Below are 26,216 nucleotides of genomic sequence, written 5' to 3'. Positions count from 1 at the left end.
CCCACATTTAAGGTCAGCCAGGGTAACTTAAAGAGATCGTATCTCAAAATAAAAAGAGGTCTAGGGGTATACGTCAGTGGTAGAGAACTTGCCTAGCATGTATGAGGCCCTATGTTTAGTCTCCAGAACCGCAAATAAACAAACAACAACAAAAATAATAATAATAATTAAAAAAGGAAAAAAACAAAAAGTGGGAACATTATAGGAACTTTTTCTTTTCAATTTATTCAAACATTAAAGAAAGAAAGAGAGGGAGGGAGGGAGGGAGGAAAAAAGAGAACAAAAGAAAAGGAGGGCTTAGTATTTACAAACATCAAACAACACACACAATGCCCAAGCCATTTTAGAGCAACAAATGGATAGAAACAAAGACACACTGGAATTCATAAATGTTATAAAGAAAAGGATAGTGAGCAAAGACACAATAATGGAAGGCAGCAGGGATGTCATCCTCTTTCAAATGTGAGGATTAAGGAAGGTTCTTTCATGTGATCCTTTATATGAAAGATAAGAAGGAACCAAATCTGAGAATCACGAGGACAGCAAGCCACGATGAGGCAACAGGAGGACAAAGGCTAGGAGAGGGAAAGGGGTGGAGTTAGTTGAACACATATTTGCTGATTGGAAAGATCCAGCAGAGAGAGGCAGAGCTATTCATGATTAGGTAGCTGTCTGTGAATTTAACATAAAGAACAAAGTCCAAAGTCTGAGAAGGACAGAAGGACGGGAGACAGCACACAAGTGAGGACACTGGCATGTGAGAGGTGAAGGAAGCCTCCTCCTGGAATGATTAAGGAAAGGAGATCTACATTCTCAGCCATAACATCTGAGAAAAACATGAAAAACAGAAGGAAAAACAGAAAGACTTGTTCATACACAGAACCAATGAAAAATATCACAGGGCACACTCACATAGACCCCAGTGGAGATAAAGACAGAAACCAATGTTTTATCCCTTAAAACAGGAACATCTTAGGACCACTTCATGTCCATGTTCAAGGTAGGTGGGAAAAGTCTGTGTAGCACTGAAGAAAAGTATATATACCTCGATCACAAAAATCTGCAAATTAAAAATGGCTTATGAATGATTCAATTTCTACAAGCAGGCTGTAGGAAATAGGTAGTGAAAACAACATATTGTAGGCTAAAAATGTTAATGCAAGTTCTTTACCAGCATTTTTTAAAGAACAGCAGTTCTACTGTTCATGAAATATAGAAATAAAACCCAAAATTTCAAAAGCAAATGACATACAGATGGGTGGGAATATAATATAAAGCAAGTATTCTTTCTACAATCATATTTAATTACACAACTCACAACAAAAATCTTTAAGACTGCCTGCAGTGAAAATATGAAAAGGCACCTGAAGGTCAGAGCTAAAAATGAAAATGCATCTTCATCCATAGAACAGGCTCTTAAATGTCTGATTCTAGCAGCAGTACTCACAGGCAAGGAAATCATCAGCTACTAACAGATTCCCCATGAAGGTTAATCCATGCACCACCCAAGATTTTTTTTTTTCACTCAGTAGAATATCTGCCTCACTTCATTGCTGCTTACAGGCTTCTAGGACCATAGGCCAACAAAGCAATAAATGTGGTCAGCAATCAGGGGAAAGGAAAAAATAGAGGTGTAGCCCTTCAACTGCATAATCCGTTCCAAAAGAAAATGAGTGACACTGGGCCTCCCTAACTTCACTTATATGGCAAAGGAATCCATATGCATAACCAGTGGCCAAGTGGAAGCCTTCATAAGACACTTAGAATTCTTGAATAGTATCCTTACATTTAATCCTATTAAAACTACACATGGTTGCCAAAAACAAAAGGAAATATTTAAAAATGGATGCAGACAGAGAGATTAACACTAATGTCATTTTGGTGTCAGATTATGTTCTTCAGAAATGAACCAGAGATGATTTAAAAAGATTAAATTTTATTCTAATTCTGATAAGATGCCACAGAGATAAGAATCCAATTCTGAAAGGATGATGAGGGCATTAGAAATACGCCAGGGATGAAAATGAACCAGCACAGCATACCAAATGGTTCTTCCAATATGCAAGGAGAAAATAACATTTAAGACAATCAAATCAGTCAGGGATGGGGATGGAACTCAGTGGTAGAGCTCTTGTCTAGCATGTGTGAGGCTGTGAGGAGTTCAATCCCCAGCAAAACATGCACATGCAACACACACACACACACACACACACACAATTACTCAACACAAAACAGAGTTGCTGAGGTAAAACCATTAAACAGATTTTTACCTAAAATGAAAGGAAGAAAAACAGCCTCTCAGAAGTCTCTACAATAGTCCAGAAACTTGGTCTGCATTTCAACCTGTAATAAATCCATATCTGCCAAATTTATTTTTCCCATTTTGTACACAATGAAAATGAAGGCTGGGGAGTTTATTTGCCTTGAATACAGCCATACAGCCATTGATATGAGGGCCAGAAAGCAAGAACTCAGTCATTGGAGGGGCAAGTTTCTAATACTGACACATGCTTCCCAGACTCACAGTGTCTTTTTGTCTTTAAATATGTGTAAGGGCAGAATGTTTCTTGTCTTTCTCAGGAGAAAATGTCAATGAAAGTGCCCCTCCCTGTGACCTCCAAGGCTTCCCTAGGAAGTCAGGGGATCATTTCTAAAAAGATGGTCAACAGGGGACCCTACACTCCAGACCTGTTCCCCATTGATACTGTGGAGTCCACAATATTTGATAATGAAAGTAGGATATATGTAAGGCTCATGGAAAATATATGCTACATCCTCTAGTCTCTTCATGTATTGTAACAGTAGTCACCCTATCGTGAAAGCACAATAAAATAATAATTTTGCATTAATATATCCAGGTAAGAAGACAATTCTTCCAAAAGGTTGGTTTTGGTTTTATTTTTGGTGTTATTGTGAGAACAACTTTCTGTTATAAAAACCTCTGGCATTTAATCATTAGAACTAAATTTAATTTTAATATAATCTTGAGATTATTAGTTTCTACATTTGGTGCTTCTAGAGAAAAACACAATTATGTTTCCTTCTAAACAAATTTTGCAAAGGTTTTCAAATAATATTAATACATCTCCTTCCTTTTAAAATACAACTGTATAAATTTAGTATGAGAGGGCTTAGGTTATAATAAACCAAATAATCAGAACAGTCATTGGTTACTCAGTGCCCATGGATTAAAGAATAATCATAAAATGAACTACAATAAAACACGTTTCGATTACCCTTTGGCATAACCAGAACCTGACCTTGTTTCCCACACATGACAGCAGACACTATGAAGTTCTGTTTCTACATCTGAATTTTGATTGTTCTCTGTTTAATGCTGTGACCATTGAGTTATTTTACTGGCCAGTCTGCAGCTATTGTAATTAGATTTCTAAATAAGTCATCTTCTGGCTCTATAATTAATAAAGTATGATCACTTCATAATCCAGAAATCAACTTCTTTATATCATCTGCATAGTTCTAGATCTGAGGAAAGGGAGATTTCCTACCCCACCCTCTTTTCCAGAAATTCTAGTAAGTACTTGGGAAAGAAACAGGATGTTCCTATATAAGGAAAAAATTCAAGTGTGATGAATCACACAAAAACAGGAGCCACAGTCTGTCTGTCCCCAACACTCACAAGCTCATAAGACAGAGTGAAAATAGGTAAAACCAAGGGCCACAATTACTTCTTGACTGGCATGGAAGGAAATAAATATTTTAAATGCTTCCATAAAACCTGAATACACTAAGAAATGTTTTTTCACTAAGTTTTAAATTTACTTTTGCCCTAAGTATTTAAACATTTGGTGTAAATAAAAATATAATAAAAAGTAAAAAATAAAACAAATTTAGAGTAACATGATATATGAATATAACCATTATGTATCATGTCAATATTAATGACAACATCAAAATATTTTTGAAGGTTTAAGAAGTATCAGAATAAACATCTGTAAGTAGGTTATTTTTGACAATAAAAAGATAAATATTCTCTAGCATTTTTCTCCATATACAAATATCTTATATTTAAGATTTTGTTGTATTCTTTTTGTAATATCCAGGACTCTACCTGTTCAGGCTAATATAAAAACAGACACTATTCCCATCTCAGTCATTATCATTTCAGAAGGACTATATGATCAAAGGTCAGACATGTAAATACTTTGCATGAAAAAATATAAAGTCAATGTGTCATGACTTGAACAAGTAACAAAGGTATATAAAATAACAAGGAAAAAAAAGGCATTGTGGGGACTGGAGCTGTAGCTCAGTGGTAGAGCATGCTTAGCATGCACAGGTCCTGGGTTGCAATCCCTGCACCCTCTTGTCCTTGCTCTCACAACTCCTGGCTTTGAGACTTTAAGATACAACCCTGGATGGTGGAATTTCTATTTGGCTGGCAAGGGGACAAATGTGAGGTATTGAACATCTAAGGTTCCAGTGGAACAGTGTCCTCATCAAATATTCAAGATATTTTCCCACCTTCTGAATAATCTGCCAGTTAGATGAAGTTTTTCTTGATGGAAAGAACCCTAGAACATAGTTTTCACTAAAGGTCAGGGCAGTCATTCCCTTCTCACTAAGCTTAAGTGGCAGTTAGAAGGTCTCTTACACTTGCTTGCTATTTCTGCTAATTGGGTTCAGGACTGTTCACCAAGAGAAAGTAGTAAAATGGCAGGCTCCCAATTAGCCTATATTTTCCTTAAGATCACTCATTTTCAGGTCCTAAATACTTCCAATCATGTATTATAAAGTTCCTGCCTCCTCTTTTGTAGAATTTATTAGTTTCAATAAAGTGTGAGGATACAAAACAAAGTCAGCTTATGATCCATTATCTGACAATATTAAATAACAGTCCATGCAGAGTCAGGGAGATGGTAATGGTTAAAAGAATTCAAACTTCTTAAAACATACTACAACATCAAAACTAAGAGTTCTATAGCTTTTTTTCTTTGTTTCCTCTGAGTCTCAGAATCAAAATTTCAGAAGCATGGAAAATTTTTTCAACAATCCATTTAGTTTTTCAGATCCTCAGTGTTTCCTCTGAGATCTTTCAGAGAAAGGAAGTCACAGATTGATAAACCAAAAGGATGTCCTTTGAAAGATAAACAGCTCTCTACCTCTAGAGATGAATCTGATGTAGGACTGAGCTACAGGTGATTCTGGGCAAGGTGAGTTTATCTCTGAAAAGCAGGAGAACTATCTCTGGAAACCATGCCATTTTGACCCCAAGTGCTTCCCAATACAGAGCTGTACTAAGACACACCATCTCCTTTTTGTTATAGAAGTGAAACCACCAATATCCTGACAGAAGGAAAGAAGCTTCAATATCCCCTTATGTAGGATCAGGTCCATGCCCAAAACAAGACACTCTGGGTTTCTGGAGGTGCCTCTAGGTCAGCATTCCAAAGTACCCATTGTCCTTTTCTCTCTGCTGTTTATTCCCATTGGCAAAGCTGATGTGATAACAATTGCCTTCAACAACAGAGATAATGAGAGGCAAGCACTCTAGTAGGAAATAGAGCAAAAACAAATGCACTGAGGCATACAAAATCTAGAACTCTCTTGACCTCTCCAGTGTAGAGGCATAAGGAAAGGAGGACAGCCATCAGTTCTACTCTGGCAATCCCAAATTATCAAGTCTGAGGGTTGATCATTATTCTTTTTTTTTTTTTAATTTTTAAGAATACAAAACATTATTTTATCTATGGGATGCAAACTTTTTTATTTGGAATGGCAAGAACTATGGAGGGAAAAAAGCCTCAGAATAGACATGGGGCCATTAAAGTCAGATGACTCATAGGGAATAGTTAACAAAATAAACAGATTGCACTGAGAGTATATAAAGTGGAACCAATAACTCTTCTTCTGTCCAAATAATAGTGCTTACTTCTGGCAAAGAAATTTACTCTGAGCTTTGTTTGTGTGTGTGTGTGTGTGGTGTTTCTTGTCCCGTAAATAAATTTCACTCTAATTCTCTTGAAGAGGAATCGCCAACTGCTTCTACTTTTCTAGGTATACAGTCTCATTCATACTGTATTTAATGAATGCATCACCTTTTTCTAAACTTAAGTCAAGGAAGATGGTTTAGGCCTATGAATCAACTAGCTGATGTCATCTACATAGAATGAGGAGTACCTGTTTTTCCAAAACCTGCCTATTGTGAAACAAATATATCAAATAATGTCAACAGAAACAAATCAAGACTAAGTCTTAGGGGGGAGGTTTCTCAAAACAATCTTTTATGCTCCAAAAAATATTTTATACTAAAATTATAAAAAGAAACTGTACCACTTCCTCACAAACAAATCTACAATTGTAACAGTAGATAGAAGTTATATCCTTATAATATAATTAAATGTAGTATCATTTTTAGAAAACCTTGGGCTGCCAATCTTTGTATCCAAATATTTCAATAAAAATGTCATATTGAGCATATTTAGCTAATGCAGGTTGTCATTCATGTGCCTATACTGCCCTCCCTTCATGATTTAACAGAACCCTGATAATATTCAGTGGTGACAAAGCCCCTGCCCTTAACTCAAGGGGGTTAAGCTCCACTAGTCTAAACCAACACTGGTATTTTACTCCCTTTGATTTAGAAGTGGGCAGAGAAATAATGCAATTTTGGCTAACAAAACACTAAGGGGCATCTGTTGGGAGGCTGTGGGAAAGGCTTTCTTGCATTCAAAAAGAGCCACAAAGAGGACAAAGGCCTTGTTCCCCATCCTATTTGAAAGATGCGATGGTTAGGGCTCTCATAATAAAAGACAAGCTGAAGCAGACAGTCAAGGTGGACTGGGGAGGGGCACCCTGGAAGGAAAATTCAGACCTTCCCTGAGGTTGCTGAGTTTTAAATATAGTCTTAGGAGGGCTTTCCCTCCCTCCAGACTTACTGTTGTACAAATAACAAGTATCAGGAACTAGCAAATTCAACTATACAAATCTTAAAAACATTTATTTTAAAGTAATAATGTAGTAACAATTCATTTAAAAATCTGAAATTTTGAGAAAACAGTGTTTCCTAAGTAGAATCTCCATGTTTTTTTTTAATTGTTTAAAATTATTTCCATTTCAATATTTATATGCTAATACTTACTATATAATAAAAATGAGAACCTTTGCAATACCAAAAAGTGGTGTAAGAGGAAAACTGTCCTTTTTTGCTGGTTCATATTTGAATATTCCACCAAATTATTTTAGATGGTTTGTACTACATGAAACACAAACTGAGATAAAATATGTAAAATGCTTGGGATTTCTTTCAACTAATGTCATTAATCTAAATTGAAAACTGCTATTCTGATATTTAGGCAACAGACTTATTAATTATGTAAAATTATTGAAATATTTAAACAATAAAACATTTTCCCACTGAGTGCTCACATAGTTATTTTCTTTAAAAAGTTCATATGGGTATAAAACTAATTAATCAAGTAACCAAAAATGTTTATATTTAGTGTTAAAACTATTATAACATGTTCAACATCACTGAATACCATGGAATTATAAATCGAAACCATGAGTTGTCACCTCATACCTGGTTAGGACTACTGTTTTCAAACAGTCAAAAGATACAAAGTGTTAATGAGGACATGAAGAAAAGCCAACCCTTGCACTCTGCTGGTAGGAATGTAAATTACTACAGACACTGGGGCAAACAGCATGGATGCCTCAAAGGTAAAAACGGAACCACCATCTAATCCAGCAATTCCTCTTTATGGATATAACTAAAAGAAATAAAATTACCACATTAAAAGCATATTTGTCCTTAAATTTCATAAAAGAATTATTCATAATAGCCAGGATATAGAAACAATTTAAGGATTCATCAGCAGATAAATGGATAAAGAAAATCAGATGCACACACAGGAATATTATTCAACCTCAATAAAGAAGAAATCCTGTAATTTGTGACAAGGGTGAACATAGAGAACATTATACTCAGTGAAGTAAGCTACACACAGAAAGCAAATACCACATAGTCTAACTGATATTTAAAAGTGAAATAGAACTCATATTATCAGAGTAAAATGGCAGTTACCAGGAGCTGGCATGGAGGAAAATGTGAAGTACTGGTCAAAGGGCACGAACTTTTAGTTATAAGACCAATAAATTCTGTAGACCTGATATAAAGCATGGTGAGTACAGTAAATAATAAGGTATTACAGAGTTGAAACTCTTTCAAAGAATACATCTCAAATGTTCTCATTTCACATATACACAACGCTATCCATGTGAGGTAACAGATTTATTAATCATCTTGATTGTGGTAATGACTTCACATTGTATGCATATATCAAAACATCACATCGTACACGTTAAATATATACAGTTTTGCCAATTATGCCTCAATAATGGCTGGCAGATATTAAAAAAAAAAAAAAAAAAACTATTACAATGACAAGGAAAACACTGGGATTCCCCACTATGAAGGAGAGAGGAAAGGAGGGGGCGGGAAGACAAAAGAAAAGGGCAAGAGGAAGGGAAAGGAAGGAAAATATCATGACTAAATAAGAATCCAAAACATTAAATCAACACTGGAGGAATCAGCTTACCAGTGAAGCAGCACTTCTCAAGTAGTGATATAACACTGTCTTGGTCCAGCTATTTCTGCCCTCACCTTTGGAGCTGGGGATGAAACCCAGAACCTTGCACGTGGTAATTATGCACTTTACCACCAAGCAGAATTTGCAGCCCTTGGAAGGAGTTATTTTTAGCAAATGGTAAACAATTCAGACTTCATGAATTGTTAGGTAGCTGTTTCACAAGGTAAACTAGCCAAACTTTAAAAATTTTAGCAATTAAAATAAGTCATTAACATTTATGAAGGGTGTTTTGGCTTGGATATGAGGTGTTCCCCAAAAGCTCACATGTGAGACAATGCAAGAAAGTTCAGAGAAGTGACTGGGTTGTAAGACTGTTAACCCAATCAGTGAATTAATCCCCCGATGAGATTAACTGAGTGGGAAGTAAAGGCAGGCGGGGTGTGGCTGGAGGACTTGGGGCACTAGGGCCATGCCTTTGGGGTATATATTTATATCTGGCAAGTGGACACTCTGATTCCTAACCATCATGTGAGCTGATACCCTTTGCCACACTCTTCTGCCATGATGTTCAGCTTCAGCTTGAACCATGAAGAATGGAGTCTGCTATCTATGGATTAAGACCTCTGAAACCATGAGCCCTCAAAGAGACTTTTCCTCTTCTACAGTTGTTCCGGTTGGGTCCTTTTAGACACAGCAGCAAAAAAGGCTGACTAAGCCAAAGGTATAAGTGCCTAAACCTGACAAAAATAAACTAGATTCTAAAACAACACCATGGTATATACTCCTCTCATAAAGTGAAGTCAGGAATAATGAAAAGTTTTAATTTGCCTTTCAGATTCCTTGACTTACTGTCTAATGAAAAAGAAAAGAACCTTGAAATTGTCCTCACAAACTGCATTATTCACTGCCAAATATCTGGGCTGCTGCAACATTACCAGCTGCAGTACTTCAGAAAATCTCCTGCAAATATTCACAGCTACTCAGAAGGAATCTTTGAGTAGCACAAAAATATTCTGCATTTAGTTTTAGATGGATTCAGACATAGAACCTACTACTTGAAACTTTGTTTTAAGTATATTTTAAGTATATATGAGATAGGATGTTGCACCAAGGATACATGTACAAGGAGGCTTTTATGTTACCTGTTCTTGCTTCTCCAACCACTTGTCCACCATTGGGTGACTGGCACTGAGAGATGAGCGAGCATTGTCTCTCTGGAATTGGTTAGACCAGTTACTAGTATCCCGTGGGAGGCTTCTGTAGTTTTCATCTTTCTATTCAAAATGAAAAACAAAAAGGCATCTTGTGAAACACAAGGCCAGAAGTAGTAGGAGAATGATTCCATATATTTAAAATATTTTTCCAAGTCTATACAAAGTAGCTGACTGAGAACATTACACCCACATTAGACCTCAAAAATGCTGTAATGTGCCGAGGTCAGGGAAGTCTAATCTCTCTCTCTCTCTCTCTCTCTCTCTCTCTCTCTCTCACACACACACACACACACACACACACACACACACAGAACACACAAAACACTTGTATACTTCATACTCCAACCCTACTCAATTTCCCCAAGGCTGAGCAAGTACATTTAAAAAGTTAAAAAAAAAAAAAAATCTGTAAGCAAGACATTGATTATTTGTTAATCATGCCATGTTCCCTTTTTACTCTTCTTTCTAACATTATAATTATATCGTGGGGTATCTTCTACAATTTACCCCAAATGTTGAAAATAAGGAAGGCTAATAGATTTGCTACTTTTGGGATCCTTGTAGTTTTGTAACTACAAGTAAGAGATTTTAGATTCTTAGGGCTATTGTGTTACCTATTTCAGAAACTGTCAGGATTAACTAAAATATTAAGATAAGGTCAAGGCTATCACAAACCTGACACTTCAACAGACACATAATCACTCATTCTGACATGGTTATGATAAGCTATATCTTAACAAAAATAAATATTTATTAACTAAGTTTTTAATATTCCTCAGAATAATCAAGTGCTACTGGATGACTCTTTCAAAGAGTAAATTATAAGAACTTGTTTTGACTTTTGAGCTTTAAAACTTAATTTTAATGTTCAGAAAAGAAATGACAAATTAAGAAGAAGTAGAGAAACTGAATTTTGAGTTCAATAACTAAATCCAAATTATCTTCTATAAGAACAAATTTAAAATGTTACCTTTTGTTTAACCCACCTAGTCAAAGTAACAGAAATATAATATTCTTCTTAATTTTGCTAAGAGCAGTCTGGCTATAAATATTATGTATGCAATTGATTCTTATTCTTCATTCCTTAAACTATATAAGCATCACATACTATCAAATTTTTTAAGTGCAATAACAGGATTACATTGTATAGCTCTTAGCTGTAGACCAGGTTACTCTTTTCTCTTTATGAGTTCTACCAGAGAATAAAACAGGTATAAATGAATAGTCTTGGACCTCTGTCAACACTGTGACATATGAAAATAAAGAAACAAAAAATATACATTTACCAATATAAACTTTGATGTGAAACTTTTGGATTTTTTAAAGAATTAAACTGAAAAAGCTAAAATCATTTTTAGATTTTGATAGTCCAACATTTGCAGCAAGTAGTTTTTATTAGGAAAAAAATCTATAAAAAAATTTACTTGGAAAAGTCAATCCGGTTTCTGGTCAGTGCAGCTTGTAATGGGACTGTAATGGGACATAAATACAATCACAAGAAAATGCTGATAAGCTTAAGTATGCTGGTCCAGGCTCAGGGATTAGAGCTGACCTTGCTTACAGGCATGGAAATGATAAGGAGAAAACATGCCCAAGTCTAAGGAAAGAAATGGAGCAAACAAAGAAACTGAGACTCACCACATGTCAAAATACTAAGAACCTTTCCTGAAAATGTGCGCTTCAGAATGAAGCAAAGGAAAAATTATTTTGCAGCATATTCCATAAATACACTGACAAGAACTTCAAACAAGCCACAAAGGATAGATAATCAGTGATAGAAACTTAAATGTCTACAAAGAACAATTGGAAATAGGGTGAAATATAATTTTTATTCAAGGGATATTAGAGTTTCCATTCACTAGAACCTTCTTTTATTCATTTCCCATTTATTTAAGAGGATTTAACACCAACTCCTTGCTTCGAAATTAAAGCGTTAACAGAAGGTCTGAAAAATCTATCCTCTCTTTTCAGTAGGAAAGGTTTCAGAGAAACCAACAGTGCCAGGTGACAAGGGAAAGTTTGTCTTTTCAGAAATGTGCCTAGTAATGGAGTAGAATAAATAATAGAATTAGAAAAATCAACTTTTTAAAATTCCTAATGGAATAATTAATTCAATTAATAATTGTTAAATGTTAGGTGAAAAGTTGATAGGGAATTGGATGTTTGCAGAGTGATAAAATATCACTTGAAAAGGAAGAATATATACCTTTAAAATAATAGATCTGGTTCTACTACCATCTCAATTTTTCCCCCTTTGGAATCCTGTCTGCAGCTGGTACTCCTTTGCTCCTTCTGAGTCCCTATCACTGTTCTTATTCCTAAAAAGAGTCCTCAAGATCTCTTTCTATGGACTGATCACTACTGTCTCCCTTGACAAGCTCAAAAAATGCATAATTTCAAAACCATCTATCCTGATAACACGGCACTGGTCACATATACTAAATATTTTCCTAAATTCTCAGTATAAATTTACAACTGGAAGCCTCAAAGAAACATCAAACACAACAGATCCAAAATGAAACTCACCTCCTAGGTCAACTCATGCACCCTTCCCAAACATATTCGGAATCAAACTCAACTCCTTCCTTTATAATCACCATAGTCCATAAATCTTGTGGATTCAATATTCTTTTTTTAGATTTGACTTCTTGAACACAACTGTACTTCAGGATCAATGTGTCATTCATGGGAAAGGACAACAGTGACCTTCCAACAGGACGTGGTCTCTAGCCCTAAAAAATAATGTTCGAGGCTGCTTCCTGGCTGAGAATTTTTCTCAAATGTATGTTGGAACACATAGCCTTTGTGGCATGAATGCAGACAGAGGAACTTCAGGTGACTGTGCTTACACTGCCACACTCTCTGTTGAGAGCCACAGCCTAAGCGGCCCCAGCAAACTTCCAGCTGCCAACTGATTGGCTCCTCTGTGGTGATGCTCATTAGGCTGTTTCCCCACCCTTTCAGACCACGGAGCTGCTCATTGGGGGACTTTTTTTTGGCTCCGCCCATGCGACCCAGCCAATCAGCCTCAAGAGCAGGAGGAGGGGGAGAGGTTGAGAGGCTTGTGGGAAGCCAGTGGTGGCAGTTGGGCTCTGAGGGTTTTTCCTGAGGAGCTGTGTGGTGTGGTGTGTGTGCTCTAAAAATAAAGTTCGTTTCTTTTGACAAGCGGCTCCTGAATTGTGCCTAGCCAGACTGTGGCACTCTCCTCTTCATCTGCACTCACCCTGTTTATGAGCCCAGACATTCAACAGCATTTCTTCTACCCAAATAGTTCACATTCTTCAAACCCCAGTTCAAAGGCTACTTTCACTAAAGAGCATTCCCTGATTCTCAATAGAACTAATCATGTCATGCTTTTTGTTACCTCTATATTCTAATTTTACTTTAATTATAGTTCTAACTTATAATTTAGCTAATTTTTAAAATTGCTATTTCTACTATTACAGTGAAGGCTGGGCAGAGATCACCATTCACCTTTAAACCCAAGCATTTAACACAGCGGCCTACACCAACGAGACAGCTTCTTTAATATTTTTAAGGTTTCCTATTTTACATGTTTTCAGAAAATTGGAATTTTAAAAGAACACTCTCATAAATTGTTTCAAAAATTATTAAGGGAGTACTTTAAAGAGGTATCAATATAAACATCAATGAAAACTATTTCCACTGAAATGTAATGATTGTATTTTGAGATTTATACTAAAAAATGTGTACCATTGATGTAAGCGTATTTCAATTTAATGCCACACCTATAGTATACAATGTCTTTGGAAAACGTGATTATTTCTAATTGCATATGAAAAATAGTATTATTTCTCCATTTAAGCCCATTATGCCATGTAGTTCATATAGCAGGGAACCATAGAATAATCACAGTATAGAGATTATGGCTAAAGATTAAAAGACCTATCTTTTAAGTTTTTTATTTGTTTGTTTGTTTGTTTTTAGTTGTTGCTGGACCTTTATTTTACTTATTTATATGCGGTACAGAGAAAAGAACCCAGGGCCTCACACATGCTAGGCAAGTGCTCTACCATGAGCCACAACCCCAGCCAGGACCTGTCTTTTTTCACTACACTTGAAAAATTATTTAATTTTATACTTATATATCAACTTTGAAGAGTTAGTGGATAAGAAAAGTAAAGCTGACATTAACTCCTCATAATAAAAGTTTTTATAATTTTTATAATGGGGAAGTCATTAATGAATCCATATACTAATTCATGTGTACTAAAAATTCAGTAAATTACAGTAATCTTAAATCATTATAAATTAAGTAAAAATTTTTGAATCTATATTTTAACAACTAAGCAACATATATATTATATTGTTGATAGCATCATTCAGGTCCTAATAGCATTTTAGCCATGTTCTCCCACACAGTCTTGCCTAAAGTTTGAGTCAAGAGCCAACAAAAAATGAAGACCTGAAAAGCTATTATTCTGTATTTATGATGGGAATGGATAAACAAACATCATTTAATGCAATTTCTTTCTTGGGGGGCAGGGGTGAGGGGGTACATAACCAGCGACTGAACTCAGGGGCACTCATTCACTGAGCCACATCCCCAGCCCTATTTTGCATTTTATTTAGAGACAAGGTCTCCCTGAGTTGCTCAGCACCTCACTTTTGCTGAGGATGGCTTTGAACTAGAAATCCTCCTGCTTCAGCCTCCCAAGCCCAGGGGATTACAGACATGTGCCACCACGCCTAGCTTTTTAATGCAATTTATCACAATATATACATAGATATCTACTACTTTGCCATTGAAATGTATATAGTAGACTATTTTCAATTTGAAATTATTGCAGAGAAAATTTTAAAAATGGGTAGTGTTAATTATATCTATGCAAGACTACCTGCAAACTCATTTATGAATCACACTATAAAAATGTCAAAAATGTGAAATCAAACCAACATCAGTCCTCTATTTAATACCTGAAAAGAAGACCAAGCCACCAAATTTTGTTATTCCTGTTCAGATTTTGCAACATGATACAGCAATACTTATAATAAACTGGAGAATGTATTTTAAATCAATTTCATAACTTGAATAAATTAATGTCTCCTTTCTGTACACTAGTAAACATCAAAGCAAAAACAGAAATCTTTAGACTTAAAAAAAAAACCCTATCTGTAATATCAATGTGAAAAACACTAATGATTAAAATTGCTAATGACAAGACATAATTTATTCCACTAAAGTCTGTACTTTAAAGATTTTATAAGAAAAATAACTATAAGGAATTACTCTTCTTGTTTATTTTTATTTTTTAAATTATGTTAATCTTCCATTTAAAAGGCTGCCCCAAGCATCCAGCTTTGTGCTGGATAGGGGAAGACTTTCCCTCTTGCCAGAAAAAAACAGATGTTCCTGCTGTGATCAGGGATTTTCCTTATCATCTAAAATGTACTGCCACATCATCAGGTGTCAAAAAGCCAGCAAGCTGGGAAATGCATATTAATTTGTTGCTCCCTGGTAGCAGTATCCTGGTTATGGAGTAAATCTGGTCCAGGATACTGAAAGTAAGTGTGCTTTCTCCTCCACACTTATCCCCAAGCCAATTACAATTCAATAAAAAGAAATCACATAGAACCCGACCAATGCCTTGAGATAGAAGCTTATTCCTGGCATGCTCAGCTGAGACTTCAAGGCTTTATCTCCCAGAAACAGCTATTTAGCTGATGGTCAGATTTCTTGGCAAGCCTACATGCCTATGTTGCAAAATCAGAACTATTTCATGATTTTTGAAGAAGTAATGGACATTTCTTTCTTACTATGTAGGAAACCCAACTACATTTCCACTTTGCTTCAGTGCAAAAATTCCAGACAGCTTTCTAAAAATCATGAGGAATCACACCATATTTTCAAACACAAAACATTCAATGCATATAAATTTCACTTTTGCACCCTCTGTGCATCATATGGTTTCAAATATTCCCATGTGATGTTAAGATTTTAAATTTAAAACATGTTTTCAATGCTGCAATTGTGGTAAAAGAGAATTCAATTTTCCACTTTATCATTTCTTCAGGAAATGATACACAAAGAACAAAGGAAACTATTTTCAGGATATGTAACCTGAAATTATGAGACTGAAGTAAAATTAGTAATCATGGCTTTGGATAGTTTTTTTTTCCTAAAAAATTGCATAAGGCTTGCTAAAAATCATCAGTAATAACACTGTTGATTCAATGTAGCAGACTCTTTCCTCTCTTCCTGGCCAGAGTTTATCTTTTGTGCCTCCTGATAGGTACTCCAGAGTACAACAATAAGCAACACTAGGGATAAAGCATATAAGAAGACAACTATAAAGTGTTCTGTAAATAAAATTGTTTCTGACTTTCAAGTCATCCTCAAAAACAATGAGAGAAAGATGGGGGAGTAGAGAGAGGAGAAGGCAAAAAGTTCTGTAGCCAATGACATGATTTTTGGCGGGGCGGGGGGTTACTGGGCACTGAAACCACATGGCTTTATCACTATGTCCCCACTCCTTTAAATTTTTATTTTGTGACAGGGTCTCACTAGATTGCTTAGGCTCGCCTTGAATTTGTGGTCCTCCTGCCTTGGCCTCCCAGCAACTCACGCATGCCAGGCGAGCACGTTACTGCTTGAGCCACATCCCCAGCCCCACAAGACATTTTTTTAAGATGAACAAAATACCTTTACTTTATTTTTTATATTCATTTTTTTTTTACATGGTGCTGAGGAACAAACCCAGTGCTTCACATGTGCGAGGCAAGCACTCTACCACTGAGCTATAATCCCAGCTCCCCCCACACAAGACATTTTTTAAAACATAGAAACAAAGAATTTTCTTCCAAACACAGCATAGGTTTAGATTATATTCACAATGCTTTGGGACAAGAACTGTTTCAGATTTCAGATTGTTTTTCAGATTTGGAAATATTTGCATATACAGAAGGAGATATATCTTGGGTATCAGACACATATCTAAAAACAAAATTCATTAATATATACCATTTACAAGTAGCATGAAGGTAATTTTGTAGAATATTTAAGCGTGCACAAAAACAAATTTCATGGTGTGGAATTTATCAACTGTTACATTGGGTTGATGCTCAAAAAAGTTTTAGGTTTTGGAGTATTTCAGATTTTGAATTTTCAGATTAGGGATGCTTGACCTGTATTCATCATCACTTATGATAGATACATGGCTATTTTGAAGCATACTAGTACCCCCTCATCTGTAGCTTGGCTTTCTGAGGTCTTAGCTACCAGTCAACCATGGTTGAAAATTGTGAAATGGAAAAATACAGGAAAAATTAATAAGTTTTGAACTGCACAACATTCTTAGAAACGTGATGAAACGGTGCCCTCTCAACTCTCTTGCTCTTTCTAACCAGAAGTGGATCAAACATTTGTGTAGAGTATCCATGCCCATTACTCAGTAGTCATCATAATTATCAAATCAACAGCAGCAGTATCACAGTGCTTATATTCAGGTAATTCTTATTTTACTTAATTTGTCCCCAAAATGCCAAAGTAGCAATATGCAAAGAAAAGCTTTGAAGTGATCATCTTATATATTAAAAAAAGTATAAGTTCTCAACATACTAAGAAAGAAAATTGTATGCTGAGGTTGTTTTGTTCTTGCACTTGAAACTCCAAAAGTTATAGTCTGCTAAGTGCTTAGTTAAGATAGAAAAAAAAAAAAACATTTAATTTAAAGGTTCACTACTATATAAAATTTTAGGCATTCACTGGGAGTCTTGAAGTGTACTCCTGTGGATAAGGGGAATCTATAATGAACCCCCCCAAAAAAGCATTATTTGACATCCCTAGTTGCTAATATACTATGTGAAATGCCTAATGTTGTTGATCTGCGGTCAGTTTTTTTCTCCATTATCTGCAATCCCTTAAACAATATCCAGCACATCAATGAGAATAAACATTAGTACATAAGTGCATCCTACTTTCCTTTTTGATAACAGGTTGCCCTCCTATTCTTAATAACTACTAATGATAGTCAGGGAAGAAAGAAAGGAAATAATAGTGTTTATAAAACTTGTGCCAACGAAACCATGATGAGACAAACAGGAAGCCCAGACACCCACACATTTTTGTTAAAATGACAAAATTGTAAATGATAGATACTTACTCTGCTGAACTTCAGTAGAGTGTGCAACAAGAGACAATACTGGCTTTAACTTTCCAAAAATTTTAAACACGAAATGGTCAAACTTCAGAAATTCTGAAGGTAAACCTTTGTCAAATGCTCAAATTTTAAGTAATAAATATCTTATTTTTAAATGTCTGTTTTAACTGAACTTACATTTTAAATAAGAATTAGTAACAAAAACTGAAATTAATTTATCCAAGTAAACTAATTACCTAAGCAAATTAAAATGTAAAAAAATAAAACCTCTCAGCTTATATACATCGAATTTTATTATTTTTCCTTTAAAACTTTAAAGATATCATCCATAGTTGTTAAAACTCATTCTGGCCAAAAAATTCTGACTTATTGGCTCCCTACATGTGATATGACACATGCTCAATAACTTACAGATTACACTGTTAATCTGAGAAACTCACAAATGACATATGTACACAAACAAAAATTTATGTACAAAAATGGAAGTACATGTTTGAGAATTACATTGAAGTATGCAGACAAGTTTCCAGACACACAGTAAACTCTTCAGGTTAATACACTAACAAAACCAGACACATTTTAGCTTTAACTTACAACATACAATTGGCCAGCAGCTTGTTAAGGTTGCCAGACCACTTAAGAAAAATAACACCAAAAAGATGGATCTGCATCAGGCTATCCGTATAAAGAGATCGAGTGTGCTAAAAGGGTGGTCAAAATCTCTCGTGGAGATTCAAGTCAAATAAACATAAAAAGGAGACAACACTCTCTAAAGCTTCTAGGTCTATTCATAGAGCAGAAAAATGTGAGAGAAGAGAAAGAACAGCAAAAGACCCTACTTTTTCTAGGGTGCTGTTTTTTCTCAAATGCTTTCTCTGCATTAATTTATATAATCATATGATTATTTTCTTTAAGTCTATTAATGTGATGATTTTCATATGTTGAACTAACTTTGCATCCCTGGGGGTAAACCCCACTTGATCATGGTGCACTATATTTAAATATGTTTTTGTATGCAATTTGCCAAAATTTTGTCGATAATTTTTGCATCCATGTTCATCAGGGATATTGGTCTGAAACTTTCTTTCTTTGAGGTGTCTCTGTCTGGTTTTGGTATCAGGATGACACCAGACTCATAGCATGAGTTTGGAAGGGGTCTCTCCATTTTTATTTCATGGAATAATTTGAGGAGGAGTATTGGTATTAATTCTTCTTTGTAGGTCTTGTAGAACTCAGCTGAGAATCCATGTGGTCCTGGGCTTTTCTGGGTTGGTAGGTTTTGATGGCTTCTTCTATTTCTTTGATGGAAATTGATCTGTTTAAATTGTGTATGTACTCCTGGTTCAGTTTGGGTACATCACATGCCTCTAGAAATTCGTTGGTGTTCTTTTTCAAAGAACCAGCTTTTTGTTTGTCAGTTTTTAAAATTGTTTCCTTTGTTCCAATTTCGATGGTTGTAGCCCTGACTTTAATTATTTCCCATCTTCTACTATTTTGGTGTTGATTTGTTCTTCTTTTTCTAGGGCTTTGAGACGTAATGTTAGCTCATTTATTTGTTAACTTATTCTTCTTTTAATGTATGAGCTTAATGCAATGAACTTTACTCTTGGCACTGCCTTCATAGTGTCCCAGAGATTTTGATATGTTATATTGGAGTTCTCATTTACCTCTAAGAATTTTTTATCTCTTCCCTGATGTCTTCTGTTATCCATGCATCATTCAATAGCATATTATGTAGACTCCAGGTACTAAAGTAGCTTCTATATTTTTTATTTTATCACTGATTTCTAATTTCATTCCATTATGGTCAGATAGAATGCAAGGTAGTGTCTCTATTTTTGTTGTATTTGCTAAGACTTGCTTTGTGGCATAACATATGGTCTATTTTGAAGAAGGATCTAGATGCTGCTGAGAAAAAAATGTATTCGGTCATTGATGGACAGAATATTCAGGCTACTTGCTTGAACAAATTTTCCTAATCTACTTCAAGAACTCAGAATACAATGAAAAATTTTAGATACAGAGCCTCCCCCCCAGTACAGGGGGTCAAGTCTGGGCCTTGTACATAATAGGTACATCCTCTACCTCTGAGCTATGCACCCAAGCCCTAGATGAAGTATCCTGAATCTGGAATAAAGAAGGCAAAGAACATCTAGCTTAACCTGTTGCTGTCTGAAAGAGGAAACAGGAATCCAAAGAAGACCAGATGCTCTGCACAGATCAGCATGGATGTGCCTACCCATCTCAATGCCCAATTGCTAGTCAATTCCTGAGTAAGGAGATATGCCACCTCTTCCCTCTCAAGGGTAATGATAGTAATTTCTGATATCCATCCATTTGTAGAGATTGAGCCCTCCCACAGAAAGTATCTCCTGAATTCTTTTATATAAAGTAAGGCACAGCAACTGAATAATCTTCAATCACAAATTATATTTTTAGTACAGATGTTGGCTTACTGAAAATACTACATAATCTTAAGAAAAAAATCATTAAAAGTAAAGGAGCTGGGGTTGTGGCTCAATGGTAGAGCAGTTGCCTTGCCTGTGTGAGATACTGGGTTTGATCCTCAACACCATATAAAAAAAAATAAAGATACTGTGTCCATCTACAACTATAAAATATATATATATATATATATATATATATATATATATATATATATATTAAAAATAATAAATATATATATATATTAAGTAAAGGGTCTGCTTTAAAATTCTGGTAAATTACAATGATATTTTTCCAGGTATAACTGGAAAACTGCATGTTTTCTTCTATGAAAACATGCAGAAGTAGGTGAGAAGGAGAGAAGTTTAATTCTTTTCCAAACTCTACAAAAATGTTTTCTCCCCATGGATTCTGAGGAACCAAAGAACGTGACCAACAAGGTAACAGGGACAATGGAAGCTTTCATTTTATTTCTTGCATGGTCCTTCATAAAAACCAACATGGCTATTCAATTTTCCTAGAGCCAAAAGCATTCCATAATCAGCCAATGTCAGGAATAGAGAGAAAGAGGTCCTCCATTTTGACCTATACTCCTTTAGCTACATTTAGAATGAAAACACACACACATACACACAAAACATATTTCAGGTAGGATTAAATTTTGGAAAGCCTGATCTCTCATTTATCTTTCTTAATCCTCCATTTTTAATTTTTTTAATTTGACTTTTTCTTTTCTTTTCTTTTTTGAGATGAGGTCTCACTATGTTGCTCAGGCCAGTCTCAAACTCATGGGCTCAAGGGATTCTCTGGCTTAAGCCTCCCAAGCATCTGACTACAGGCAGAAGTCACCTCAACTGGCATCATTTTTATCGCCCTGTGGTGCTAGAAATTGAACCTAGGACCTTAAGAGGCTAGGCAAGTGCTCTACTACTGAGTTCATTTCCAGTACCTGACTCAACTTCTTAAAGCACAGAAAACATGAAGAGTACCATTTGACTAATAATGCTTGACTCTGAAAACCAAAATGAAATCTGAAACAATTTAAAATCATTTTAGAAATAATTTCTGACCTTGAAATATACACACATTTCATTTTCTTTCAAAAACACATAACCCTGTTGATCTCAAAACTAAAATTATAAGTAACAACAGCATTTGCACCAAGACTGCTTTGCACAACACCAAGGGAAGAGGAGATTCTAGGGAATGAGGGAGAGAAAGTAAAATAGCCATCTTCTTATTCCATGATTCTTACAGTCTTATGCCTTATCTAAATGTGCATCACTGTTATGTTTTGGATCTAGAAGGTCCCCCCAAAAGCTAGTGTGCTGAAAGTTTAGTTCCCAATGTAACAAGGATCAGTGGTAAAGCTTTTAGGAGTAATAAGGGCTATGAATTCATCTGTGAATTAATCCATTGATAGCTGAATGAACTACTGAGAGCAGGTGGAAACTGCAGGAAGTCAGGGCATGTTTGGAGGAAGGAGGTCACTGGGGGTGTGCGCTTGTACACTACATCTTGTCTCTGGCCCATTCATAACATTCTCTCTACCTCTATCTTCCCCACTGCCATGATGTCCTGCTTCACTTTAGACCCAGAGCAATGGAGCTGGCTGACCAAGAACTAAGACCTCCAAAACTATATGCCAAAACAAACCTTTCCTCCTCTTGTTGTTCTTGGCATGTATTTTGGTCATAATGGTGAAAAGCTGACTAACACAATCATAAGTCTTTTATATTTATCTACCTATTTTTCAACTAAATCTGAAAAAGAATGTATCTCTATATACATATGTAGGTAAGTGTGTATGTATAAATATTTTTCAAGAAGTTACTAAAATTTCTAAAGCAAAATATCTGCATCATATATGTAACTTGTCAGATAATATAAAATATTCGCACTTTCTTCTTAATATTTTCAAGCTTACCATGCCAAGACTTCAGTGAATCAGATGGATTCACAGAACTATTGGGAATTTCTATGGAAATTCCTAAACTCAATATAAGGTACAAAGATAAGATATCTTTCCCCATAATTGCAAAACTGCCTCCTCAGGTAAACCATCTCTGTGGATATATTTTGGAAATTGCCTGTTGAACAAGAATAATGACTTTTCTAGAGAATTGCAACTCTCCTTAGGAAGTATCTAGTGTAAAGAAACAGAAAGCACAAAACTTCTAAAGAATTATGACCCCTGGGAGTGCAGGGTATAACTCAGTTGTAAAATGCACACCTGGCATGCAAAGGCCCTGGGCTCAAAAGGGCTCTGGACTCTCAGCACAAAAAAACAAACAAACAAAAAAAACACCTCTCACCTCTCCCATTCCATCAGGAGACAAAGCATCAAAGCATGTTTTCTGAGCAGGATATTCTAGGAAATTATTTTTGCCCTAAATTATAACTAAAAATTAGAATTTTAGAAAATGTGTGTCAGAGAAATTTTTAGTAAATCCTGTTGAAACCCTGCCCTCTCTGGAAAGCTTAATCTGATTAAAGAAGAAACATAACAGCTGCAGCATCAGGATGACCCACGAAAAACTGAAAGCCAGGAGAATGCAGCATGTCTGAAACCAGTGGGCAAGGGCTGAGCATGGAGCTCAGTGGTAGAGCACTTGCTTAGCACGCACAAGGCTCTGGGTTCCAGGTCCAACACAGCTAGCTACATAGAAAACAAACCAACTGACCATTTCTTAGATTCAGTCTTATAACAGGAAAGGTACCAACCACAAATCAATAATTAATAAATCAGCTGAAAAACATATCTCATTTCCAAAGAAGGAAATACACATATAAGGGAGTGATGAGGTGTGTTAGAAGGCTTGCAGAGGCCAGCAGCTGAATCCTGGTTCCGGACATTCCAATTACCTGTGTATTAGAATCTCTGATTGTCAGCACAAAATGGAAGTGATACAAATTAGTGTATAATGTTAGAGTCTTAAACACCTTAATTTAGAAGAAAAAGTTTACAGAAAAATTTGCAAAGATTGTACAGAGAGCTCCTGTAAACTCTTTATCCAACTTCCTTTCATAACCCACAGGTTATTTCTAAAAAGAAATTAACATTGGTACAATACTTTTTCCTCATATCATTCTCTAATGCTCTTGTCTTATACCAGAAGCCAATCCCAGATTCCAAACTGCATTTAGTCATCAAGTTCTCCTAGCCCTTCTCTGGCCTTAATCAGCTTCTCAGTCTTCCCTTGTCTTTCTATGACCATGAATGACACTCTCAGAGAAAACTAGTCAGGTATTAGGATGCTCCTCCATTTTGATCTGTCTGATAATTCCTCAAGATTAAATTATGTTGTGGGGTTTGGAGGGAGGGGGGACACTGAGGTGAAGTGCCCAGGTCATCACCTCCTAACAGGGGGACCTGATACCAACAGAACTCCTCACTGGTGATATTGTGTTGTTCATCTGGTCATGGTGATCCTACCGTTCTTCTCCAGGACCAAGTCAGTATTTTTTACTTTGCATTTTCTATTCTTAGGAAATGAATCTAGTAAGCAAAGCCAATCCTAAAGCAGAGAACAAAGCTCCAGCTTCTGGAGGCTGAAGTGTTGCACATATTACCTGAAATTTTTTTCTATAAAGAAATGTGTCCCTTCACCCCATTGATTTTCTAATCAAACATCAGCTCTTGGATATTTACTTTAATCCTTGGGTTATAATTCAATACTATCACTATTTTATTTCTAAGTTGTTGTTAGCATCATGCATAGATTATCAAGAAGTTGTCTGAACATGTCATTTCTCAATAATGATAAAATTACAATAATATAAATTCCAAGGACCAGAGAAAACAGACACAGAACAAGGAGTGAAAATGAACAGATCAGTTAATACAATCATATTATTAGTATTGATATTAATGAAATTCACATATTTCTATTTAAGAATAAGATTTCAAAATATAACACAGACTTGCAAATGTTTTCAAAACATGTCAGATTTAAAAATAAATAAATGTTCACTGCTGTTATATTCATATTTTTAAGTTTCTTAACAGAAGTTTTAGGAGTTTTAAAGCATGACAAGGTATTTATGAATTTTTTATTTTAAAATATTCAACCAAATAGACATTTGGCCATATACAAACTTCGTAAATATATTGAGTGGTAACATAATTTATCTATTTATTTTAGTGTTATGAATCATACCCAGGGACTCACACATACTAGGCAAGTGCTTTACTACTAACATAAACCCCCAGCTCCAAGAACACAAAACGTAAAAGTGGACAATCTGGGTTCATATTATAACTTTTATCATATAACGACTGGACTATTAGGTGAGTTATTTAAATTCCCTAAGGTTCTAACCAATGAACAATAAAACAGGAATATCAACAGTACCTATGCTTTTGGAGAGTGGCTAAATGAAATATAATATGTAACATACTTGCTGGAAATAGCAAGTACTCAAGACCATGTGGCTAACATTCCATGAAAATATCAAAGCCTCAAAAGCAGATGTGCTTTGGAGATAGGAGAGATGCTGCTATGACTTGAATTTGGCACTATACCTCAGCTGAGGTCCATGTACTTCTAAAAGGTTGGTCCCCAGGGTAACACTGTTTGGAGGTTCTGTGTACTTCAAAGAGATGGGACCTAATGGGAAGTCCTGAGGTCTTTGGGACCCTGGACCCTTCTTGTCTCCCCACTTCCAAGCACATGGTTATGTGGTTTGCTCCACCACATCCTCCTCCACAATATACTATCCTCACTAGACACTCAAAGCAATGGGGCCACCTGAACTTGGACTATCAACTTCAGAACCATAGCCACGTAAATCTTAGTTCTTTCTTTTTGTGGTACTGGGGATTGAATCCAGGGCCTTGAGCAAGCAAGGCAAGTGTGCCACTACTGAGCTACATCTTGATCCCAATATCAGCGCTTTAGTAACTGCCTAAAGTATTTCATTTGAGTAATATAATGCTAACTAGTATAAATGGAAAACATTTGCAACCTCCAACTTGCAAAAAAACATTGATTGGAATGTATTCCTCCAAAAGAAGTTCAGGCACTGGGAATACATGCAAATTAAAATTAAGGACACTCAAAACTGGAACAGCTATGATGGAAACACCAGGTGCTTCAGTATCAAGCAATACCATCTGATACTTTTCTTGTTCATGGCAGGAACTTAAGTGTCTAGATCTCACTTCATGATTCAGAATGGAACTGATTATAAGCTAAATTATCAAAAATTAAAAAGAGAAATAAATTCTTAAAGGTGAAATAAGGCCAAAGTATTTTTTTAAGTGTGTAAAACCATGTGAATTTTTGATCAAAATAGTCAATGCTATGTCCTTGTCCTCACCTTTAAGAAAAACAGGTATAGCATATTCAATTTCCTTTTGTACTATATGTACCTTTGAGGAGGCTCAATAAAGATTCTGACTTTATTTTGGATTTATATTCCTGGGATGACGTGTAAACTCTAAAGATATCACATCCAGGTTTCAAATAAAATGTTTCTCAATAGAATGTTAGGATTTTAAAACTTTGAACACAAATTATAATATTTAAAGCACATGAAGGCAGGTTATATTCCTAAATGTGACACAAAAATAGATGAGACTAGGTTATTAACAAATCAGGCTAGGTGAGCCTGGCACTTGAAGTAGGCCTATTGTTATAATGATTATAACCACCACTGACTGAAAGTCCAAAAACTCACTGTGTTCAATTTAAAGTCTTTTAATATGCAAAGCAGAAGGATAAAATTTATAGTTTTAGAGACCTCTAACAGGAAATACAAATGTTACAGCAGAGTAGTCTAAGATCTAGGTCTCAGCTGGATCTCCCTTGAAGCTAATGCCGCAGAAAATTAAACACAGCTATAGGTCTGTCACAGAGGGAACATGTGGTTTTAAAGAACTA

General features: G+C 35.6%; 1 protein-coding gene across 20 annotated transcripts in view; it reads right to left on the bottom strand.

Moving 5' to 3' along the window:
- Pard3 (par-3 family cell polarity regulator) overlaps nt 1–26,216 on the bottom strand; it is a 660,013-nt gene that overhangs the window by 318,413 nt on the left and 315,384 nt on the right. For all 20 annotated transcript variants that reach the window (XM_027928488.3, XM_027928495.3, XM_071599891.1 and 17 more), the window contains exon 5: nt 9,695–9,826. In XM_027928488.3, the coding sequence (XP_027784289.2) occupies nt 9,695–9,826 (132 nt within the window). The remainder of the gene's footprint in view (nt 1–9,694; nt 9,827–26,216) is intronic.

Source organism: Marmota flaviventris, chromosome 12 (genome assembly GCF_047511675.1).
Source record: "Marmota flaviventris isolate mMarFla1 chromosome 12, mMarFla1.hap1, whole genome shotgun sequence".
Lineage (NCBI taxonomy): Eukaryota > Metazoa > Chordata > Mammalia > Rodentia > Sciuridae > Marmota > Marmota flaviventris.
Note: the sequence above shows the minus strand (reverse complement) of the source record. Positions and strands in the feature narration are given on the sequence as shown.